The 25,885-nt window shown below is 42.2% G+C and overlaps 1 protein-coding gene across 1 annotated transcript in view; it reads right to left on the reverse strand.

Annotated features, from left to right (window-relative positions):
- The window catches only part of HIP1 (huntingtin interacting protein 1), a 260,017-nt gene that overhangs the window by 80,530 nt on the left and 153,602 nt on the right, over window positions 1-25,885 (reverse strand). The window contains exons 8-11 of the mRNA XM_082244525.1: window positions 15,413-15,553; window positions 12,411-12,468; window positions 12,194-12,269; window positions 9,058-9,198 (exon numbers count right to left, since the gene is read on the reverse strand). Of these exons, the coding sequence (XP_082100651.1) occupies window positions 9,058-9,198; window positions 12,194-12,269; window positions 12,411-12,468; window positions 15,413-15,553 (416 nt within the window). The remainder of the gene's footprint in view (window positions 1-9,057; window positions 9,199-12,193; window positions 12,270-12,410; window positions 12,469-15,412; window positions 15,554-25,885) is intronic.

The following is a 25,885-nucleotide window of genomic DNA, read 5'->3' on the forward strand; positions in this document are numbered from 1 at the left end:
GACTCCCCATTTACCTCAGAGCAAATACAGACTGCAATTAATGCATTTAATAATTGTAAGGCACCTGAGGAGGATGGCCTTCCCATGAAAATGTATAAACATTATGCAGAGGTACTACTGCCACAATTGCTGAAGGTATTTATTGCAGCTTAGGAATGAAATGATTTGCTTCCTCTATGTCTAAAGCCAACATTATTCTGATTCTAAAACCCAGTAAAGACCCAGGATCATATAGACTAATTTCACTGTTTCGGGATGACATTAAACTCTTAGCGAAGGTAAACATACTCAGGCTAAACGGGGTTATTACAGATATATTGTACATTCCGATCAAGTAGGATTTATGTCATATAAATCCACTGTGGTCAGTTTAAGGAGGCTTTTACTTAACATGCAATCCCCAGCTGATAATGTAGGACACGGGGCCCTGGTTTCACTTGATGCTATAAAGGCATTTGATAGCATTGAGAGGGTATATTTACGGGAGGTTCTTAAAAGATTCGGCTTTGCGGAGACATACATTTCCTGGGATTGTTTACTGTATTACCAGCCACAGGCAGCTATCCAGGCATCAGGTAGATTGTCCCATACTTTCATCTAAAGAAGGGGCCCATTGTCACCCTTGCTCTTCACCCTAGCCATATAACCTTTGACAATCAAGATCAGACATCCTGATTAGATAACCCAAACATCACTGGTTTCTGATATGGTAATAGACACGAAAAAGTGATGTTGTATGCAGATGACACAATGAATATGCTTGGAGATGTGGATGTTTCCTTGAATGAAACTATGGCTACCATTACAGAATTTGGTGATTACTCTGGGCTTAGGATAAACTAGACAAAATCAGCCCTAATGCTCATTAATGATGAAGGTACACTTTAAGGAGACTCAGAGTGCTCTATACAGTTAACCACCTCCTTTAGGTACTTGGGAGTCCAGGTGACACCCTGTATTCAGGACTACAGTAGGCTTAATATTTCCTCATTACTACAAAGATTTTGGGACTGGATTAAAACATGGAATTCTCTCCACTTGTCAGAGTGGTAGAGTGAATCTAATTAAGATGATTCTTATGCCCTAACTACTCTATTTCCTTCACAATTCCCTGGTGATGATACCTCTAAAGATCCTTAGGATAGTTAATTCCCTATTCCGCACTCTACTTTGAAAAAATGCCCCCTCCCTCCCCTCAAATAACATTAGAACACCTGCAACACCCTAAAGATGATGGTGGCCTGGTTTTGCCGAATCCTTGGTTATATTACTTGGCTGCACAATTGCAACACCTCATAGGTACAATGCATGGGGGAGAAGAGCAGGGGGGATGCCGGTAGTAGCTCTTCTAAAGCTGTAATGTTATACACGGTACAGGGAGAGTCTACTCCAATGGCTCTTGAAGCTTAGACGTTTGGCAAACCACATAAGACGTAGCCGACATAAAACCTTATCCAGAAAGTATTGAATAAAACTAACCTACGGGGAGTGACCGGATTTACAGAGTTCAGCCCCATTTGGTCGAATGAACCATAAACATACTTTGAACTAGCCAAGCTGCAACACAAAGCATTATGGACGGGGCATGGGGTAATGTACTTAAGACAAATTTTTCACAATGGAGTTATGCTTTCATTTGCAGCTCTGCAGGAAGCGTTTGGCTTACTATCCTCTATGTGTCTCTATTATATGCAACTAAGAGCAGCTCAGGGTAGATCTTCTGAGTGGTCTGTCTAAGACACCTCTGTTTAACCTGGTCAGGGAGGCTACAACCTCCAAGGGTTTTATATCACAATGTTATACAATGTTACTTCAGATATTCCTGAAAAAACACCCCCTATGAGTGCTAGATAAGTGGGAGAGGGGCATTGGCCAGTTTACTGGGGATCAATGGGAGGAGGCCCTCTAATCGGTGATAACCTGCTCTTTAAACTTTTCACAGAGATTAACGCAATTATATATCCTTTTGAGGGTTTACTACACTCCCCATAGATTACACACTATGGTCATCTGTCTATCCCGACATGCACCAGAAGTACAGTAAATGTGATCATGATGACCTGATCCACCTACCGTGGAGTTGCCCAAGCTGAACTCCTATTGGAGGGGAGTGGTGGACACACCGAACAGGGTGTTTCAAGCGTATCTTCCTTTAGATCTGCTGGATGAATTTGAATGGGACAACTACACTAGAGAGCAAATGTTAGAACCCTATTTTTGGGTCATAAGTTAATATTGATACATTGGAAGTCGGAGAGCCCTTCCACGGTCAAAGAGTGGATCACTGCTGTAGGTATGGAAAAGATACTTTATCAGTAGAGGGGATGTTCGCGAAAGTACGAAAAACTCTGGGACCCATTGCTAGATGTACCCGGGCTTGCTCTGGTGGATCTGGTCATTAACAGGCTTCTTGGTTTTAATGCCGGATGATACTTCAAAACATATCTATTTTTGCTGTCATTTGATATTTAATGTCTTGGGAGGAATATCCCCCCCTCCCCTCCTCTGTGATGAACTGCAAGATATGGGTTGTTTACCGGTTGGGTGGTGGATGTTGCACTCCGTGGGTGGCCACTGAAATTACATGTCAGTTTTGGATGTGTGAGCTTCTATACCAGGTTTTGTGGTCTGCACTTAATGTTTCAATAGATTTATTATAGCTATCTGATTGATCCTTGTGGTATGGTGGTGATTTCCATAATATGGTAAAAACATTATGTGTTTTGAACTATGGAATGAACATCCTATAATATATTATGCATATAGATTGTTAATAATTGTACAGCCATCATGGCTAGTTTTAGTAAATAACACATAAGGCATGGCATGTTTTAGAACCCGTGATCTGTCTTTTTGCCTTTATTCGTGATACATAACATAAGATGGCAGTACTATTTAAAATCACTTTACCTGTTTGATATGATGTGTGCTTTGTGTGTGACAAAAATACATTTTGTCCACAAGATGGCAGCATTGGTGATAACTATGTAATAACAGTTTATTTTTGAATTATGTCCAGTTTAGGGGCTCATGGCAGGACGGGGTGGTGTTATTGCATCCTGTCGCCCTCCTTTTTTTCCCTCCTTTCTCTCTCTCCTCCTCACTGGTTATGTGGACTGGTTGGGGCAGGACTGGTGGTGAGGATGGATGGGCGATGGATGGCTTTGGTCGCTTGTCCCGCCATTATGGTGCATGTGCGGCTTCTTTGCACATGCGGGGCTTCTTTGTACTTGCGCAGCAGCACATCCATCTGCACCGTATAATTCTCATGGCATGAGGATGCCAGGGGCGGCACTGAAAGGGGGCGTTTTTTGGCGTGAATTCATCCTTATTTAAGCAAGTTGTATGTACACCTGAATGGGCGACCAAATGGAGGCATATCGTGGAGAAGCAGCTATTATCTCTGAGGCACTGGTATAATATCAATTAGGCCTGCTTTTATAGGTAATATTTGTTCTATTATTTTCTTATCTTTGGCTTTTGAATTTAATTAAATTAATTAAATACATGCTCCAAGTACTCTTATGGATCTTGGAAATAGAGCTACAGTATCTCACAAAAGTGAGTACACCCCTCACATTTTTGTAAATATTTTATTATAACTTTATATGTGACAACACTGAAGAAATTACACTTTGGTACAATATAAAGTAGTGAGTGTACAACTTGTATAACAGTGTAAATTTATAATATGACAGCTTAAATGCCCAACGAAAACCAAATAAAGGTATAAGCTATCCCAAGCGCTTCAAATGAGGACCACTCACCAATAAATAAATTGGCTATGCAGCTACTTAACTAAAACATATGGAGAAAGATATATAATAGATAGATACTCAGCAATATCCCTATATATATATAGTAGCGCAAACTTGTCAAGAAGCAAGTGCCAAAAAAATACTGTGCCCACTGCACAAAAGTCCGAAATGCAATAGATGTCACATAGGCAGCAGGAAAAAGTTCAGAAATGACTCAAACAGTCCATAATCCTTCACTCTATCTCCTGGGATGATAATGTACAAAGACGTGTTTCTCAAAAGGATCACCACCACCACCGTGCTCCAAGGGGGGAGGAGAATTGCCCACTCACCAGATGCTGTGGCCCAACCCACTTTCGTGTTTGAGCATTCAGGCTTATAATGATGGTCACTGGTCCAGAGTATCCACAACAGGAATCGCACCAGCGCAGTCAAAAAAAGCTCAGCAGCATATGGGGAGGAGAGAACATAATCCCAATAGCGTGATACCGTTTGAAAGGGTTTTATTAAATAAAATAAAACATAAGGTAACACACTCACATGTCTTGTATGTCATCCAACGCAAAAAAACAGTCACGAATAGGGGAGGGATGCCCTTCGGGAGATGATGTCCAGGCTCCACGCCGTGGACGCCGCGCCTTCTGGGTAATCCGAACTCCTCTTACACAGCCTGGTTACATCGCCTGGTCACGCCCCGACGCGTTTCGTGATTTCCACTTCTTCCCCGGGAGCGTGACCACGGCGGCTTGGCGGTAACCTTAAATACCCATGCCCATCAACCCACAGGGCGGGGCCAGGGTTGACATCATCGGCCATTGGTGGTTGCTCAGGTGTGTCGACCAATCACAGACTAGATTTACAGGATCACTTCCTCTCAATTCACTAATCTCTATGGTACATTACCCTATAACCCGGAAGTAGGGTGGTGCCGAGGTTCACACCATCGGTTATTGGTGGATGCCTGTAGAATACTGGCCAATAGCAGGCTAAGACAGCACAGTAACCCTCCATCTCGCCACTATTCACTACAATGGGCCGTCCTACGACCCGGAAGTATAGCACACAGGAAGTTAATTGCACCCTTATGCTGAAAGCAAAAAGACACCAACCACTCAACCACCAATAGACCGATAGTATCCATACAAAATCGCTAGTGTATATACATACTTAAAACGCTGTAAATTACATCACTTTCCATTGGTAGTGACGATCGTGTTCTGACCAATCATAGTGATTCAGCTTTACGCCCAATCAGCTAAAACTTCCTCCTTAATTAACATATGACCCGGAACAATTGCGTTGGATGACATACAAGACATGTGAGTGTGTTACCTTATGTTTTATTTTATTTAATAAAACCCTTTCAAACGGTATCACGCTATTGGGATTATGTTCTCTCCTCCCCATATGCTGCTGAGCTTTTTTTGACTGCGCTGGTGCGATTCCTGTTGTGGATACTCTGGACCAGTGACCATCATTATAAGCCTGAATGCTCAAACACGAAAGTGGGTTGGGCCACAGCATCTGGTGAGTGGGCAATTCTCCTCCCCCCTTGGAGCACGGTGGTGGTGGTGATCCTTTTGAGAAACACGTCTTTGTACATTATCATCCCAGGAGATAGAGTGAAGGATTATGGACTGTTTGAGTCATTTCTGAACTTTTTCCTGCTGCCTATGTGACATCTATTGCATTTCGGACTTTTGTGCAGTGGGCACAGTATTTTTTTGGCACTTGCTTCTTGACAAGTTTGCGCTACTATATATATATAGGGATATTGCTGAGTATCTATCTATTATATATCTTTCTCCAACAGTGTAAATTTGCTGTCCCCTCAAAATACCTCAACACAAAGCCATTAATGTCCAAACCGCTGGCAACAAAAGTGAGTACACCCTTAAGTAAAAATGTCCAAATTGGGCCCAATTACCCATTTTTCCTCCCTGGTGTCATGTGTTTTGTTAGTGTTACAAGGTCTCAGGTGTAAATGGGGAGTAGGTGTGTTAAATTTGGTGTTATCGCTCTCACTCTCTCATACTGGTCACTGAAAGTTCAACATGGCACCTCATGATAAAAAAAACTCCCTGAGGATCTAAAAAAAGAATTGTTACTCTACATAACGATTGCCTAGGCTATAATAAGATCGTCAAGACCCTGAAACTGAGCTGCAGCACAGTGGCCAAGACCATACAGCGGTTTAACAAGACAGGTTCCACTCAGAACAGGCCTCGCCATAGTCAACCAAAGAAGTTGAGTGCACGTGCTCAGCGTCATATCCAGAGGTTGTCTTTGGGAAATAGACATATGAGTGCTGCCAGCATTGCTGCAGAGGTTGAAGGGGTGGGAGGTCAGCCTGTCAGTGCTCAGATCATACACTGCACACTGCATCAAATTGCTCTGCATGGCTGTCATCCCAGAAAGAAGCCTCTTCTAAAGATGATGCAAAAGAAAGCCTGCAAACAGTTTACTGAAGACAATCAGACAAGGTTCATGGATTACTGAGAACCATGTCCTGTGGTCTGATGAGACCAAGATAAACTTATTTGGTTCAGATAGTGTCAAGAGCGTGTGGAGGCAACCAGGTGAGGAGTACAAAGACAAGTGTGTCTTGCCTACAGTCAAGCATGGTGATGGGAATGTCATGGTCTAGGGCTGCATGAGTGCTGCCGGGACAGGGGAGATATAGTTCATTGAGAGAACCATGGATGCCAACATGTACTGTGACATACTCAAGCAGAGCATGATCCCCTCCCTTCAGAGACTGGGCCACAGGGCAGTATTCCAACATGATAACGACCCCAAGCACATCTCCAAGATGACCACTACCTTTATAAAGAAGCTGAGGGTAAAAGTGATGGACTGGCCAAGCATGTCTCCAGACCTAAACCCTATTGAGCATCTGTAGGGCATCCTCAAACGGAAGTTGAAGGAGCATAAGGTCTCTAACATCAACCAGCTCCGTGATGTTGTCATGGAGGAGTGGAAGAGGACTCCAGTGGCAACCTGTGAAGCTCTGGTGAACTGCATGCCCAAGAGGGTTAAGACAGTGCTGGAAAATAATGGTGGCCACACTAAATATTGACACTTTGGGCCCAATTTGCACATTTTAACTTAGGGGTGTACTCACTTTTTTTGTGTTGAGTTATTTTGAGGGGACAGCAAATTTACACTGTTATACAAGCTGTATAGTCATTACTTTACATTGTAGCAAAGTGTAATTACTTCAGTATTGTTACAAAGATATAATTAAATATTTACAGAAGGGGTGTACTCACTTTTGTGAGATACTGTATGTCATTGCAGATCTGTGTATTTTATATGTATATATGTATGTATGTATGTATGTATGTAGTCATCCGCCTTCACCTTGAATCTGAAGTGCACTACAGGATATAGACAGGCAAGTTGTGCCTCTGTGGATGGGGTTTTGGTCCTATATGTTTCTTTATATGCAGTGTCTCATTAGGAATGTCTCTGATTCTCTGATAGTGCTTTCTACATCTTTTTTGGATTTAAAAACATAAGCTGCAATTTCCTTTTCCCCTTTTTGATGGGCTGTGTCTGTGGCTCCCTGGAGGGATTTCCTGCTCTGTGTCACCCACCCAGTATTTGTCAGATACCATCATATGCCTGTCTTGTGCTTGGCTGCTTTGGGAGAGAATAATAGTGTGCTTAAAGGATCCTCCTGAGACAAATTCTGCTTTATACTCATTGGAAGTTAATATAGCTAAATATGTACAATTTTTAGCAAACAGCAAATATGATCAAGTATCTGTATATTATGTGTATTGGATGGATATTATGTATGTTTTTCCTTTTCTTCCTAGAAACCTTTTTATCCGCACCCCTTAAGCCTCTGAAGAAGCCGACAAGGTAAAACGCATCAGAAAGATTTATCTTTCTCTTGTGTGACATTTTGATGTATCATCACTAGTGATGAACCTAACACTACCCCAGTTTGGTTTGCACCAGAACATCTCAAACAGGGAAAAAGTTCTAGCGAACATGCAAACTCTATTAAAGTCTATGGGACACCAACATGAAAAATCAAAAGTTCTCATTTTAAAGGCTTATATGCAAGTTATTGCCAAAAAAAGTGTATAGGGACCTGGATACTGCCCTGGGGGACATGCATCAATGCAAACATTTTTTAAAATGATTGTTTTTACAGGAGCAGTGATTTTAAAAATGCTTAAAGTGAAACAATAAAAATTAAAATTTCCTTTAAATATCGTGCCTGGGGGTCCCCTTAATGTGCCTGTAAAGTGTTGCATCTGTGCGATGTATGCAGCCTGTTGCAGCGATACTGACATTTCTAAAGGAAAATGCTCGCGGCTATAATGTATTGTCCTCTCCCGGCAATACAGATAAAAAAAATGAAAAAAAAAACGGCCAAAAATGAAAAAAAAAATGGCGCGGGATCCCCCAGAAAATCCATACCAGACCCTTATCCGAGCAAGCAGCCTGGTTGGCCAGGATAGGGTGGGGGGGGACGAGCGAGTGCCCCCCCCCGAACCATACCAGGCCACTTGCCCTCAACATGGGGAGGGTGCTTTGGGGTGCCCCCGAAAGCACCTTGTCCCCATGTTGATGGGGACAAGAGCCTCTTCAGGACAACCCTGGGCTGTGGTTGTCGGGGTCTGCAGGTGAGGGGCTTATCGAAATATGGAAGCCCCCTTTAACCAGGGGGCCCCCAGATCCCGCCCCCATGTGAATGGATATCGGGTACAAAGTACAAAAAAAAATTAAGACAACAGCCAGTTTTTGACAAGTCCCTTTTTAAAAAATAAAATAAAAAAATAGTGTCCCCTGATGTAAATCCATCATCAATCATGTTGCTCGCCGACGCACCCGAAAAATAGAAGAAAAAAAAAAAAAAGACGCTCCTGCCTCTTCACAACACTCCTGCGTAATGAGCTGTTTGAGCTGTGAAAGCTTTTTTATAGGAAAGGGGTGGGGACACCCGGTTGCATCACCCGGTGGCACCACCAGCGCAGTGCATTATGAGGCACTCGTGACTTCAGAAGGGGGCGGGTGTAGAATATAGATATAACTTCCTTATTAACACCCATCCTCATCATCTAAACCTTTTCCTCCATATAAGTTTCCCCTTTGCATCTCAGTCTTCGTGCACAAAGTTGTGTATAATAAGTCATCAAACTGTGATCTCAGCAAGAATTCCAAAAGATGCTTTCCAAACATGTAATGTGATAATGTAAAGAACAATTATATTTGTGCTATCAGTTGTGCTAAGACTGCACCATGTTAGGACAATATCCAGATAAAATATGTCATCACCTACCTGAGAAGATGAATCCATGCCAACAAGATCATCTGTCTCCACTAACGTCTCACTATCAGGAGGGGAATTTCCCGTAGGTATAAGAACCACCGGACTGATGTGTTCAGACAATGCTGACGCCCTCAAAAAATTAGGTGGGTTCTACAATCAAACCAAAAAGTACAATTAAAATATTCCATATTTGCTTTGATGATCCTGTCATATACAGCCAATTACTGTATATCCTGAATTAAGGTAGAATATTCATGTAATAATAGTCCATACAGAATAAAATGAATGCCACACATTCAATGATGAGCAAGGTGCAGGAACACAACCAATTAGAAACTGGTTGTAATAACTTATCACAATTCACGCATGCTCTTTTCCCTATTTGCTCTTTATTACAGCTCTGGAATACATGCATATTTCCCAAGTTGTATCCCTTTAAACAAGCTGCAATTCACAACTGTTGATGTGCCAGAAACATGGTGTGCTCCTTCCTTCCTCTTTGACAGGATAACACCAACTCTTAATTTCCAAGCACATGGTGTCACCCCTACTTAATTCATTTCTTATGAATTACAGAGAACACCGACCTCTCATCTCCTCCTTCCCTCCTCATCTCCATAACCCATCCTTGTGACAAGCAGCACAGAAAGTTATCAGCTAACAAGATTTCTGGCAAAATCAGATATTTTTTGCACTTATCAAACAAATATAACATAGTTACATAATTACATAGTTTGTGAGGTTGAAAAAAGACATCAGTCCATCCAGTTCAACCCATGATGTGTGTGTGTTTGCTGTTAACCGTACATTGTATACCCCTGTATGTTGTGGTCTTTAAGGTGCCCATCTAATAGTTATTTGAAACTATCAATGCTCCCTGCTGATACCACTGCTTGTGGGAGAGAATTCCACATCCTGACTGCTCTGACAGTAAAGAACCCCTTACGTATTTTAAGGTTAAACCATTTTTCCTCTAGTTGTTTTAGTGAGTGGCCACGTGTCTTACTGTATTCCCTTGCTCTGAAAAGTTTGTTCCTTATGCTAGGGTCATCACCAGTACAGTATTTATACATTGATATCATATCCCCCCTCAAGCGTCTCTTCTCCAGAGTCAATAAGTTCAATGCCTGTAGTCTTTCCTCATAGCTGAGGTCCTCCATTCCCCTAATTATTTTTGTTGCCCTTCTCTGGACTCTCTCCAGTTCCAGCACATCCTTCCTGAGGACCGGTGCCCAGAACTGGACGGAATACTCCAGATGTGGCCGGACCAGAGTCTTGTAGAGTGGGAGAATAATCTCTTTATTTCTGGAGTGAATCCCCTTATTTATACATGCCAGTATTTTGTTGGCTTTGCTTGCACGGCTTGGCATTGCATGCCACTGCCAAGCCTGTTGTCCACTAGTACCCCCAGGTCCTTTTCCATCTTAGATTCACCCAGAGGTTCCCCCCTAGTGAGTAGCTTGCTTTCGTGTTTCTGACGCCCAAGTGCATTACTTTACATTTTTCAACATTAAACCTCATCTGCCATGTAGTTGTCCACCCCATTATTTTGTTCAGGTCTGCTTGTAAGGTTTCCACATCCTGCATAGAAAATATTGGCATGCTTAGTTTAGTATCGTCCGCAAATACCGAGATTGTAGATATCCCCTTCTCTAGATCGTTTATTAAACAGGATTGGTCCCAGGACAGAACCTTGGTGGATACAACCTTCCACACCCGCCCAATCCCAGTACTCCCCATTTATCACCACCCTCTGGACTTGCCCCTGGAGCCAGTTCTCTATTCAGGTACTCACCCTTTGGTCCATACCTATGTACCTTAATTTGTACAGTAAGCGTTTGTGGGGGACTGTGTCAAATTCCTTTGCAAAGTCCAGATACACCACATCCACAGGCCTTCCTTTGTCTAGATGGCAACTCACTTAATCGTAGAAGGTTAATAGTTTGGTCTGGCAAGAACTATTTTTCATTAATCCATGCTGATTACTACTAATAGTACCATTTTCATTACTAAAGTCTTGTATATAGTCTCTTAACATCCCCTCCAAAATCTTGCAGACTACAGATGTTAGGCTGACAGGTCTATAGTTACCCTGTATATATCTTGGCCCTTTTTTAAATAATGGTACTACGTTGGCTTTTTTACAATCAGCTGCCACCATACCCATCTGTAGACTATCCTTAAAGATCAGGAATAATGGTCTGGCTATCACCTGGCTCAGCTCTTTAAGAACCCTCGGGTGCAAGCCATCCGGTCCCGGTAATTTATTTATATTAAGTTTTTCTAGTTTAGTTCTAAGTCTATCTTCTTTTAGCCATGGCGGTACTTCCTGAGGTGTATTATTTAGTTTAGCATTACAAGCTGGGTTAGTGCCCCAGCTAAACATAATTGGTATATATAAAAGACCAAAAACAAAAAATTAATTGTTGGGGGTTACATACACTTTAAGCACTCTATTACAGAAGGATATTGTGGTGACCCCACTGGCAACTGTTCTAAGATGATAACATGGAAAAAATTCTTACATGGTTAGCAGCACAACACATCTAAAAGAATTAAAAATGTGTTCGGTTCCACATAATTAACATTTTATTATTTTTACTATTACCTAAACCTTTAGCCTATTTAATGTATCCAGATCAATATATTCTTGTTTTTCTATATTGTACGATTTCAGCTATTTCTTGCTCACAATAAATAATGTAATTTATTATTAGCTCAACACTGGTTTGTATTCTATGACTTAATAAATAAGGCAAAGAAAATGTGCACATGAATGAAACTCGCAGGAAGCAGTCAGAAATCATGTTTTTTTAAATACAATGTACTTGTAAAGGCTGATATCTGATTGCTTGCCACAGGTTACTGCTTATTACTTTTCCTATTTTGATGCTTTTTTAACCACTTTCCGCCTGCTCACAGTAGATATACTGCAAGCAGGTGGCATAGTCAGGAACCTTGACATACCCATTCATTGCGGTGTACTTCCTGGTTTGGTGGCGTGTGCCCCCTGCTGACCTGTGCTGTGATTGGACACACCATGAGTTTGTCAGCAGGGTGCAGCCAATTATTGTAGATGTACACCTACTGATCATCTTTGGCCAATCACAGCACAGAGTTCTGTGTTGACAAACAGAAAACTTACCTCTGGAAGCTGGGGAATCTGTAACAGACGTTTAAAGTACTGTAGGTTACTTGAACGGTAGAACAAATCTTTTAGCCTGCATAGAAAAGTTAACATATTACGAATGCTACCATCCTTTTAGTCCCAGCCAATTGGTTTTGTATAGACAGACAAAGTTGTAAATTTAAATTTAAAACATTAATAATTATCTAGTGTGTTACAGCTGGAGTTTCCTTACTTCTGAAATTGTTCCATAAAGCGATCTCGATGGCCCTGTAATGTGTCTGTTGGGAGGCCTAAAATACACAAAAAATGTTATCTTATAATACAGAGTTTCAAAAAGAAATGGTTAAAGTGAACCTGTGTTTTGTCCATTTAACATAAAGAAACAGGTTAACTTTACTGTTCGATCCACAAGCTGCTTACACTTGTTTTCCCTTTTCTGCCCTATGACTTTGTTTAGCTGTCAGTAGTGAAAATACTGTTTATGGGGTCATGTGGTTCTCTCCCTCTACTCCAACATGACTGATACTTGATTACTGGTCTTTTGGGCAGCCAGCACTGTCATATTGGAGCAGGAAGAAAGTTAATTAGCAAGGGAGAGGTAGGCTGAGGCTCCAATGTAATGGCGCTTTTCCACTGCATGGAACCGTACCGGTTCGGCCCGCTTTTGTGCTTTTCCACTGCGGTACCGCATGGTATAGGGTCGGAACGGTTCGGTACAGTACGGTATAGGTTTGCTTTTCCACTGCATGGAACCGAACGGTACGGTACGGTACGGCTCTGAAAAAACAGTACCTACTCGATTGTGGTTCCAACAGGTACCAAACTGGTACCATATCCCACAATCCTTTGCATGCAGTCACTACTAGCCACTGATTGGTCAGAGAATCACACCCACCCCGTTGTTATCCCACCCACTTAACTTTAGTACTACTTTAGTGGAAAAGCAAACCTATACCGTACCGTACCGAACCGTTCCAACACTATACCATGCGGTACCGCAGTGGAAAAGCAAACCGGGCCAAGCAGGGCCGAGTAGAGCCGAGCCGGTACTAGCCGGTACTTGCAGTGGAAAAGTGCCATAAATATACACAGCAGGCCAGGCAGTTATTTAGGTAGACCTGTTACCTTGGGCTATTTAATTGCTCTATGGTTGCTCACAAGTTACCAGCAGCCTACTGTAGAGAATAGAGATCTAATCCTGAGATCCAGGATCCACGCTGAATTCTATTTCTATGGAAAAAACAAAAGGGGGTAGAAATCACATTGAGGGGTAATGGAGTCTGCAGGTATCTCAAGGAGAGACAGTGTCCTGGGTAATTGCATGTGTTACAAAAATGGTCAACCATCCACAACAGCAGAAAGAAGGCATCCAACCACCCACCTATGATTTAGTGCTAGCATTGTTCAGGGGAATTGATGCTTTCTACAATAGAGGCCAAAGAATTAAAAGCTTATGTGTGTAGCCTATGTATCATATTCCTAACCATTTAACATCTATGAACTAAGGAAGCAAGAATTGATGTAATGGCCATACTAGGCCCTGATCCACCTTATCAATGAAGAGGGAGGGATGACTACAGCTGGTTTCAACAATAACAGGAAACCATGTTAAATATAATACAGCCCATAACAAAAATGTAATGAGAATGCATTTTGTGAAGGAAGAAGAAAAAAAGAGTAAATCATAAGACAAGATATTGATCATGGTGAACTATGACTGACACTTACAGGAAAAATCTTACCAACTACAGAAAGTGAGTTGACAAATTATATAATTGAGGTTTTCCTGTCAGCCTTCCTTGAAATCAATACAGCTGCAGATATCATACAAACTTGGCCGAGTTACAATTTGAGGAGGAGGTCAAGAATATTTCTCCAAAGTATTTCCTTTTGTATGGAGCTATATTTAAAGAGATAGTCAACCCAGTGCAGGCATTTGGGTTTTGAGCAGGTGCTAGAACACTAATTGATTCACCAACTTTCAGAGGCTTTGGTGTGAAGAGTTCTTTGCTGTTTCCAGTTCTTCCTACCTCCCACCCAGTGCTCCAAGAAATAGCAAAGTTTCTTAAACCAAAATGGTGCTGAAGCTCCCAAAGATGTGTATAGAGACTGCAATTGGTAAAGAAAAAAGTTGTGATAGCACTGCCCAATCAATCATTCAATCACTTGAAAAAACAAAAAATGGTGACTTCCATAAATATTGGGTAACAATAAACTCATGTGCTATAAAAGGCCTTCTTCAGAAGCCAGGTGGGAGAGTGTCTGGTATTCTCTTATGCATTTTACCCAGATACTGCACTATTGGAGATTGTTTCCTTTATTCTATTGAGTTCTGTTGAGTCATCCCAGTTGGGGGAACAGAGGACCCACTATCTGGTGTACAGGATTGATCACCATTATGCTGTGTTGGCCCTTTTGAGGGTCTTGTCCTGAGGTGAGCGAGTATTTCACCTGATGACGGAGCACTCTTGTTACATGGTGGAGCCCATATTGTGAAACTGTGCCAATTTGGAAAAATGACAAACCTAATTAACTTTCGGTTTTTTGTAGTAAAGATAGTGTGAATCTGTTATAAAAGGGACCCTTGCAATCATTCCCAATCCCTTTTAATATATGCTAATCTACTACCTTCGCTATACCGTATCTTTACTGACCCAGAACAGGAATTCAGGTCACAAGATCTGTCTTCAAGCTGTAAAGGAAAAGGAATTGGCAGCACTCCAGGTTGAGTCAAAATCCAGATTTATTGACTGGACATCCAAATATGACAATCGTGACAAGGTAGACGCGTTTCACACACTGACTGTGTGCTTAATCATTACTAGTATTAGTAATATATAATATTAGTAATGATTAAGCACACAGTCAGTGTGTGAAACGCATCTACCTTGTCACGATTGTCATATTTGGATGTCCAGTCAATAAATCTGGATTTTGACTCAACATAAAGTGCTGCCAATTCCTATTCCTTTATCAAGTTTTCACGGAGGCGAGCCGGGGCATGCACCGGTGTGAGTCATCAGGCAATTACACCACCTTGAGCAGTGAGTTCTTGTCTTTTCAATTTCAAAAGCTGTAGGTCAGTAACCTACCAATCAGACCAGAGGATTAACAAGACATCCAAACATCTAGCATTTTCTGAAAGGGGCTTTACAGATATTCTCTCATCACAGCCTCCACTGAATACTTAATGTTGGTATGGTAAGCAGCTTCTCTTCTCTTCAAAATACTTACATGAGTGAAGCTTGAAAAGTAATTTCACAGTGTAATCATAGAGATGGCTGCAGTCTAAGATGACCTGAATGAGAGGAGAGAGGCGGCACTGGCCAGCTGCAGTGACAGACACTGAACGTGACATGTCCAAAGATCTAAAAACTGTAAAGAAATGAAAAAAAGGAATTAGATTTTATTACCTACATTCTACTTAGCTACAAATTTCCATGATGCTCTGCAAAACTGGGAATCAATGGAATTTCATTTTGAAATGAGAAGGCAGAAGGAGCAAGCACCAAAGTTTTACTATAGAATTCCTCAATTCAGTTATTAGTTCAGTTTACTGACAACTGTGACATTGTAAATACAATAATGCAATAATCACCTATGTAAATACCTACGGTACGATGTCTCCATATGTCTATACACGACTCTTGAAGTATTATTTGTGTTAATAGGAAATATTAAAGTGACATGTGTCATAATTTTTGCTATTCCAGCCAACAGTAACTGTGCATAGACCATGCTGTAGGCTCTTTATTGCTTTCTTTCACCTAAACCAGAATACTTAGCAGCGATGAAACTGTGCAAATTTGGCTTAAAGAGTTAGTAAACCCCGATTGGTCATTTTTACCTTCAGGTAATCCTATAATAAGGCTTACCTGTAGGGAAAATTAATATCTCCTAAATGTGCACTGTTTAGGAGATATTCACCCTGGATGCAGCCAATTACGTCACCGGCACATGGGCTCTGAAGGTCCGGCATACCTTGCCAGACCTTTCAAGCTTTTTGCCGGAATGTAGGGCTTCCACGCGCATGCACAGGGGTAAGGTCAACGTGGCTCCGGCCAATCACATGGCCGGAGCCTGCAAACCCGGAAGGAAGACTGGGGGAAGATGTCAGCCCTCTCCGTGGTGACAGTACAGCCCTAGAGAGTTTCTTTCCAAGGTAAGTGTTTCATAATGTGCTAGTATGCGATGCATACTAGCACATTATGCCATTGCCTTGCAGGTGTTTTTTGTTTTTAAACAGCCGTGGTTTACACCCGCGTTAACTTGCTTTTCATTTCATTATTCCTCCTTTCTCCATTCATTGGAACTATTTTTTTTTCTATTGACTGAGGTCTACCAACCAAAAAAAAAATAATTCAAGCCAATCAAGAAAGGAGGGATAGAGCAGGCTGAACACACAACAACTTCTGAAGGTAAAATGTCAATCTGTACACAGTTTTCACAGCTGCTATCTAGTGACTGTTAGAGAACTGTTGCAGGAGAGAGAGAGCAATAAAAAGCTCACAATGGCCTCTATTTACAGGGACTGGTATGTGGAATGTCATAAAGAATGGCATGAGTCACTTTAAATCCCATTGCTTGTCATGCAGACACAGTTTTGACTCTTTAATTGTCTTTGGAACATATGCAGATAGAGTAATTCTAGAGGGGCTGTTTCTGTCAGTGTGCATCTTTCCATTTTACTAATTGCTATTTTCGAACCTGTTTAGCCATTTTTCTTGTATTTATTTAAAGTAAGCAAAATCAATAAAGTTCTGTACATGATCTTTGAGAACAAACCATTATTATGTTTTGTAAGTCGATACAAGCATGCTGAATGTAACTACTTACAATATAAGCATGCTGAATGTAACTAACCTACTAAGTTCAGAAAGTTTTTTTTTTCCTCAGTTTGGCAGGTGTGATCACCTTTTTTTAACAAGTAGTCATGCCAGTTAGCTACTGAATGGCATTTCATTCTGGCTAAAACAGTTAGCAAACACCCTCTCATAAGAAATATCATATAAATGATAGCGTGCTGCTTCTTTATAACGATGCCTCCAAGTGCTCACACTCCCCCATTAGCAGCAAACAAAACAAGCCCAATGGATACTTCAAGCATCTATACCACAGGTAGATGGAGAATTTTCATTGGTTGCCAATAATATACATACTTTTAAAGAGATGCTGCCAGCGCAAAGACAAGGTTTAATGGCAGCATCTCTTTAAAAGTATGTATATTATTGGCAACCAATGAAAATTCTCCATTGGCAGCGCAATATTCTAATTATCTACCAATATATTTACAGATACGGTGAAAATTTTCCTTGACAAAGGCGTAAAGCCGAAACGCGTAGGAATTTAAGGATATCTCTCCCTACAGACTTCACGCCATGCAAGCGTGAATAATAGAGAGACATACCAATTGTCACCTCCTCTTTCTTATCTTCACCAATCACCAATGGGTCTATAACCCACACCTCATGTAATTATTGTACCCATGTATTAATATTATTTTTTTTGAATAAAAACAAACACTTTTCAAAACTACCCTTTACTAATATGATCTTGCTTTGCAACAGAACTGATACATGTTTCCCTATGTACCTGTTCAGGTTAATATTTCATTGCAGTAGTTGACAGTTCTGTTTAAGGCCTCAATGATTTGTCATTTTTTGCCTAAGCTCCTGAACACACCTCAATGGAAGCCTTTGAGAAGATTTACTAAAATTAGAGAGTGCAAAATCTGGTACAGCTCTGTATAGAATAGGGTGACCATACATCCCCAGACATTTCCAGTTTCCAGGAACAGTCCCTGGACTGAGGACACTGTCCCTGGACCAAGTCTGTCCCCAGTTTTGTCCCTGGATTCAGGGCTGCATTAACATAGAAAGGGCATCCTATGCTGGCTGAGAAACATCCTGGTGGCTCGGATGCGGACGCCCCCTGCTGGACAATCTCACTGCCGCTCCTGCTGCTGTTCAGTGGAGGAGAGGCAGAGACAAAAATTGACTGTGTGGAGGGCTGAGACCAAAGGTGAGCAAATGGGGAGGGGGGGGGGGGGTTGTACACAGGTGAGGGCAGTGGGGGGTCAGAGCTGATGCAGCTGTATGGAGAGATGGAGAGTTTAGCTGTTGTGGGGGAAGGGCTAAGAGGTGGCTGAAGATAATCTGTAAGATAAGGGTGCAGATGTGAGTTATGAATGTGGGGGCAGAAATATCCTCTGTGCATAGCAAACCTCTGAACCCTGTACTCTATGCCCAACACCCTACTGTATATTATGTAGTCCTGTGCCCAGCGCTCTGTGTATTATGCAGTCCTGTGCCAAGTGCTCTGTGTATTATGTAGTCCTGTACCCAGCGATCTGTGTATTATGCAGTCCTGTGCCAAGTGCTCTGTGTATTATGTAGTCCTGTACCCAGCGATCTGTGTATTATGTAGTCCTGCGACCAGCGCTTTGTGTAATATGTAGTCCTATGCCAAGAGCTCTGTGTATTATGCAGTCCTGTGCCCAGTGCTATGTGTGTTATGTAGTCCTGTGCCCAGCGCTCTGTGTATTATGCAGTCCTGTGCCATTTGCCCAAAAAAAAAAAATGTCCCGGATTTAATTTTTCAAATCTGGTCACCTTAGCATAGAAACCATTAAGCTTCCAGATTCTGGATGCTCAAGCAGCATTTAGGGGCAGTCAAAGCTCCTTCTCCTGAATGCAGAAAAATTGTGTTTAGGAGAGGAGCTTTTGAGTATAAAAAACGGCAAATGCTCTAGGCACATTTAGCCCCCATTCACACTGGGGCGAGGCTACTTCGCACCGCGACCTCCGAGGTCGCGGTGCGAGCAGCGCGCCGCGACCTCGGAGCGGCAGCCACGGAGTTCGTAACATTGAAGTCTATGGCGGTCGCCTCCTGGTCGCCCCAAAGAAGCTCCGGATCCTTTTTCTGAGTCGGAGCGACTTGTGTCGCTCCTATCAGAACGGGTCCGCAGCTTCCCTATGGGAGGCGACCTGCGGCGACCTGTGAGGCGACCAGGTCGCCTCACAGGTCGCCCCAGTGTGAACGGGGGCTAAGTGCTTGAGTGTTTATTAATTTCAGTGGCCAGAATAAATTTACATTTTGGCCAATAAAATAAACTCCCAAATGCCAAACGCACTTGAACATGTCTAAACGCATTTTAAAAAATGGCTTAGGTGTGTTTTGAATGCCGAGTTTCTGCTATCAGGAGAAACAGCGTTTACAATAAACAAGTGTGCATAAGGCCTAAGGGCTCTTTCACACGGGCGGTCCGATCAGATCCGCCTGTCAGTTTTTTAGGCGAATCTGATCGGATCCTCCATGCAGCTCTATGGGGCAGCGGGTGTCAGCGGAGACACCTCCGCTGACACCCGCTGCCATCCGCATCCGATCCTGTGCTGAAATCTGGACGGATGGAAACCCTATTTTTCCATCCGTTCAGTAATCGGAGCGGAGCGGATCTGATGAGAGCGGACAAGCGGTCCGCTCTCATCCGATCCCCCATAGAGGGCAGCGGGGGCTGAGACACCTCCCTCTCCGCACTGCAAGCGGAGACGGGGCTGTCATCCGCCCGGCTCAGCGGGGATCGCGGATCGATCCCCGCTGAGCAACACGGATCCGCCTACGGAGGCGGACCGTGTGAAAGAGCCCTTAAGGTATTCCAGTAAGGTTATGGTAAACATAATGTAATATAAAGGTAATGTAACGGCATATATAGAAAATTGTGAAGGGACCCATGGGTCGAATAATTCTAGCACCAACATCATACAACATAATGTAACGGCAGTGGAGGTTATTTATGTATTTCGTTAATTATGTCTGACACATGGAACATGGTTTAGCGTTGCTGGAAGATTTGTCAAAGCTAATGTAAAATAAATCAATGTAAAAATATGCACCCAGGGAAAAAGAATCCCCTGAGAGGGTACAACATTGGGCATACAGTGTTAGCCAGCACTACAGAAGGAAAAAAGTTGGGGTTACTTTTTTCAGATGATTGCAAAATGAAGAAACAGTGTTCCCAGGCAGTGCATTAATAGAGGGATGCATTAATAGAGGGATCATCAGCAGAAGGAAGGAGGTTCTGATTCCCCTATATAGATCTTTAGTGAGACCTCATTTAGAATACTGTGTCCATTTCTGGAGACCTCACTTACAAAAAAGATGTTGGTAAGATGGAACGAGTCCAGAGATTGGTAACAAAATTGGTGAAAGGTTTGGGGGGATAAAACATAATGAGAGCGACCTCATGACCCTAATATGTACAGTCTGGGGAAAAGAAGGGAAAGAGGAGACATGATTTAAACCTTTAAATACATCAAGGGGGTGGATAAGGTGCAAGGGGGCAGTTTTCTGAAACCAAAATCAAGAATACGGGGACATGACCTCAAACTAACTGGGGTAAAGTTCAATGCTAATCTTAGAAAGTATTATTTTACTGAAAGGGTAGTTGATGCTTGGAATTAACTACCAGCAGAGATAGTGAGACAGTCAACAGTAAATGGCTTCAAACATGCTTGGGACAAACATAGATCGATAGTAAGACAACACCGTTAAAAAAAAAAAAAACCCTAAACCGAAAAAATAAAAATAGGCAGACTCAATGGACTATTCAGTCTTTTTCTGCCATCACTTTTCTATGTTTTTATGTTCTATGTTTCTATGTGAGGATGGTTTTAGAGCAGGGGTATCAAAAGGAATATTTATTGTGGGCGAATCAGCAATATGGTTGTCCTTAAAGGGACATTTGAATCTGTAGGACTCTATAAATGTATCTGCTCTTTATCATAATAAACAATTGCCTCCACATTCAATTACCACTGGTTTTAGTAATAAGACTTAAGCTGTGAAGGGCAGTTGCAGACTGGCACAAAGCCCACTCATACTCACCCTATCTGAGTAGTCTCCAGTAAAGTTTCTTGTGGATGATACAAGCGATGTGCAACCCTCCTTTTCAACTAGCATAGAATTTCATTATTCTCATAATAATTATAAACAGATGTCCAGTGCACCTCACCCCCTCTTACATGAGATGTCAAGAGGAACCCCCCCCCCCCCGCACCATCATAAGTTAAGAGTCCCTCACCATCCCTTAAATCACAGCGCACCCCCCTTACCTTGTGATGCTGTCGGGAACAAGCTAGGGGCAGAGCTGGGAAGCAGATAGTGCAGGATTTAGAGAATAACCAGAGGAAAACTGGAGTCAGCTGCCGGAGTCTGCTGAATTCTGAGACCAGGGGAGGCAGAGATGAGGGGGTGCTGTGGCTGCACAGAGAGGCACAGGATCTGTAGAAGGAGTTATTTCCTCCTCTCTGCTGCCAACTGTTGAGACAAAGTGGGACTGGAGACGAGGGGGGTGCCTTAGCTGCAGGAGAGGTGAGAGGGCTACATGAAATGGACTGGTGGACTGGATTCAACCTACAGGCCTTGTGTTTTATACATGTGTTTTAGAGAATGGAGATACTCATTTTAAACATGGACTTTTAGGTTTTTTGGCTTTTTACAATCTGGAAAATAATTATGTTGTGTGGATATAATGCAATACAGAGATTTTTCTGTCAATGTTTGACTGTTTTCTAATATTGTTCAAGTTGTGAGTTTTAGCTGTTCCTGCTCACCCTAGCATGTTCAAGCTACTCCTGCTACATTCTCCTTAAAGAATAACTAAACTCTATCTGAGTACCACAAACCGAAAATGCTAATTAATTCATTTTTAATATTCAAAGCATCCATATCTTAATGTTTTATTTCATTGAGAAATCACTTGTTGAACCCCCTGCAACCCAACACTTCTAACTTCCCCCAGGATTTTCTGGCCATGTCCATCTTGAGTAACAGAGTACGAGCAGATGATTCCTGTAGCATTTGCTTCCTGGAATCCATCTGCCCTTAGCTCTTGCAGGTCGGAGGGCATACTTAGCATGACTCCTGGGATGTATAACATCATTTTGGTCTTGGTCAGAAACCAGGAAGTAACTAAAAAACTGTAAAAAAAAAAAACATTTAAAACAATTAAACATCATATACTTTCCTATCTATTTATTAATGCTAGCAGTATAAGGATTAAAAATTGTTAATGTTGAAAGTGGGATTTTCTAATAATAGTCACAACAGGTGACCTCGGAATGGAGTTGCAAAAATCTCACCAATATAGTCCCTAAGAAGTATAAAAAAATAGTGAAGTGGCTTATCTCTCTAGCATCTACTGAGACCTGAATTATCAGTTTCATGTGGACTGACTCTTTAACCTCCCTGGTGGTATTCCTGAGTGTGGCTCGGGGTTAACTTTCAGTACCAAAAGCGGTAACCCCGAGCCACACTCGGGATTAACCCAGAAGCACACTCGCCTTCCCTGCGATCCCCCGCCGTCTTCACACTCTCTCCCCGCTCTGTGCACGGCCGATGCCGGCACTTGCCTTCCGGTTCCCTTCCCTGCGAGCGTTGCGACACAGGGGGGTGGAACCGGCGGCAAACTCAAAAGTGTAAATACACTAAATGACATGATACCAAATTGTGATCCTAACAGATTATGCAGATCATGCCATTTCAGCACAGGATTGCGCATGGTGACTTTTCCACTGCCCTACCTGTGCTTTTCCAGTGCTTTGTGCCTGGAAAATAGAGAACGACCATGACGTCCAAAAAGCGTTCTTTTTGAGCAAAAGCTCTTTTAGACGAACTGGAAAACAGCAACAGCGAAACGGAGTTACCTAAAGAACATCAGAATCGTTGCTGTCTCTTTCTGGCACATAGCTTGTGGAATTTGGGAAGCATATCAAATGATTCTTCAGAATTTCCAGTGGAGCTATGTGCCAGAAAGAGACATCAGAATCGTCGCTGTCGTCATTTTCAGTACCGGATGACAAATTTTCCCACAAATCGCTATCGCTCAGTTCTTCAAGTAACTCAGTTTCGCTGTCACTGTTTTCCAGTTCGTCTAAAAGCGCTTTTGTGCAAAAAGAACGCTTTTTGGACGCCATGGTCGTTCTCTATTTTCCAGGCACAAAGAACTGGAAAAGCACAGGCAGGGCACTGGAAAAGTCACCAGGTGCACTCCTGTGGTCAAATGGCATGATACAGGGTAATCCGTTAGGATCACAGCTTTGTATCATGTCATTTAGTGTATTTACATTTTTGAAATTGCCGCTGGTTCCACCCCCCTGCGTCGCAACGCCCTGCGTGGGTGCTTGGGTCTCCCGGTGGGACGGGAGGCCCGGGCAAAGTCACGTAAGGGGGCGGGAGGGGGGGCGTCCCCCCCCGCTCACCCGGGTAACGATCGAGCGGCTCCTGAGCCACATCGGTCGTTACCGACGGAAAGCTGACCGTCGGCTCTAACCCACAGTACCGAGATGGTGCCTCTAGCTAGAGACATCATCCTGGTATAACCCCGCAAAGTTAGCCGACGTACCCCTACGTCACTTTGCGGTAAGTGGTTAAAATGTAAAACAGATTTCCATGCAAAACAATGTACCACTTTTAGCACAGAAATCTGGATATAATCAGACCTCCAGGGAGGTTAAAAAAAAAAAAATGATCTTGCTTGACCATATTGCTTGCTGTGAAATGACAAATAGATTCCATCTTCTGTCAGTTCATAACAGTTGCCCTTGGTGGGCTGCAAACAAAGTGTCCCACTATACAGCTCCCACCTAATGAAATGTAGTATCTGGCATATGGTGCAGGAAGGTGTGACATTACATGTAACTATACACCTTATGAAAATGATGCTGGGCTATTATGTAACAATACACAGCAAGGCGCAACTTCCTTTCTAACTGCTGCATAATGATTTCCATGTCACAATAAGAAACTCTAGAGGTCAGAGGAAGGAAAGGGCTTAACTTAAGTAATATAGTGAGCGCAAGTTCCCTATTCTAACAGCAGCTGCCAGGACCCTTAGAGGCACACTCATTGAAATACAAGACATTATTATTCTCTGCCTGTATAACGCAGTGATGTTAGCCAAAATTTCTGAATCCTTAGCCAACCTCCGCAGCTTTGCGTACACTAATATTTTAAGCCTACTAACAGTACTAAGTATCTACAAAATTTAATTGAATTTGCACACCAGAGCCAAGTAATGCTTCTACTAATTGCGCATAAGTAGCTACAACATTAAAGAGGATCTCTGCCCTAAATAGTGAGGGGTCTTTATAGAAAACTGTACCAATACTTGTTGGTTTTCTGACTCTATGAATCCTAATTATAAGCTCTGTGGCTCCTAGCGCCCAGACAGATTAAGCTTCTATGCCATCCTGTTAATGTGTTAAAGGAACAGTGGATTCCGTACAATTTTGCAGTGCCAATATGCCTAATAGTGAGTGTGACACATCTGCTAATATCTGATGTTATTTCAACTGTCGAGGCAAAAAAATAAGCAGGTGTTATTGCAGAGATTCTAATGTGGCAAACAACTGACTAAATATTTTACCACATTCACAATGCATATTTGTTGGTCAGATTTACCCACATGTTGGCCCAATCAAGACATATTCTCCAACACCAGGACATGAAAGAAACACGGAGGCTGCCATTGCTGATTTCCTACTAAAAATGATGGATTCTGGGCTGTCTCTTGTTTAAATACCTCAAATCAATAACAATTTTACTGATAACCAAATTGACCATATATTTCTCCTGGCCCTTAAAGCCTCCATTTCCAATAAAACCCAATAATGTGGCTACAAATAATGACAAGGTGGTATAGAATCCCACTTTCTTGCATCACTTTCTCCTAAAGTGGAACTTTAAGTCAGAAAATTAAGCCCTGCTAGATTACTTCAGGCTGGCCCCCTTTTGCAGGTATAGCTATGTATAACATTAAAAATAAGTGCCTATACTGTTTAAAATCCAGTAATACACTGTCTCGATCTGCCCTGAACATGCTCATTTGCTCTCTATTTTTCAGCCCTGTGCTGAAAATCAGAGCCACTAGGGGCCAAACTGCTGACAACCTAAAGATTTATTACTGCTCAGGGGCTCTGGGCTTCAGCAAAATGGCAGCCTCCAGCAAGAAGAAACAGGAGCAATGCTGGAGGCAATTTACAGCACACACTCATTTTAGTAGCATAATTATTATTGTGAAATTTTATGGTCCTTGCTAAAGAACATTATTTTTTATCAAGTTGTTATGAGTAAAGTTCCACTTTAAGTCTTTCTGGTCGATGGTCCAGACAAGTTACAAGTTCAGGGAAGTCAATATTGAGAATGCTTCTCTAGAGTTTCTGTTACATCTTATTCCCGTTAAAAAGTACAAAACTGATTCACTTGATAAATTCTGTCTGAGCCTGTGTACCGAGCATGTGGAAGCAAACCTCCCCGTCTACACTAGCCCTTTGATTTGCTTGAATAAACAATACTAAGGAGATGGAATATCTAACTGCCTTGCTTCATCATAGGGAGGAAAAAATTTCAAACAATACTTGGTACTACTGGTGGGAATTCTGCTCCACAATGTGAGAAGTGGTTCTCACCTTCCACAGGCCCTAACATTAATCAAATTCCCTTTTCTGTTCTGTAGCATATTGGCCACTGGCGCTTCCCCTTACATAACCATTTCCCCATGGGAGAATAATAAATATAGTACACATATTCCTCACCACTTTCTCTTCCTGCTGCAGGCTAGGGCCCCTCACTCCTCATTTTTTTCTCTCCTTTACCTACTCCCTACTCTACTTCCCCATTTCCTTTTTATTATAATTTACTTTCTAATTT

The sequence above is a fragment of the Pelophylax lessonae genome, assembly GCF_965119305.1.
Source record: "Pelophylax lessonae genome assembly, chromosome: 2".
Lineage (NCBI taxonomy): Eukaryota > Metazoa > Chordata > Amphibia > Anura > Ranidae > Pelophylax > Pelophylax lessonae.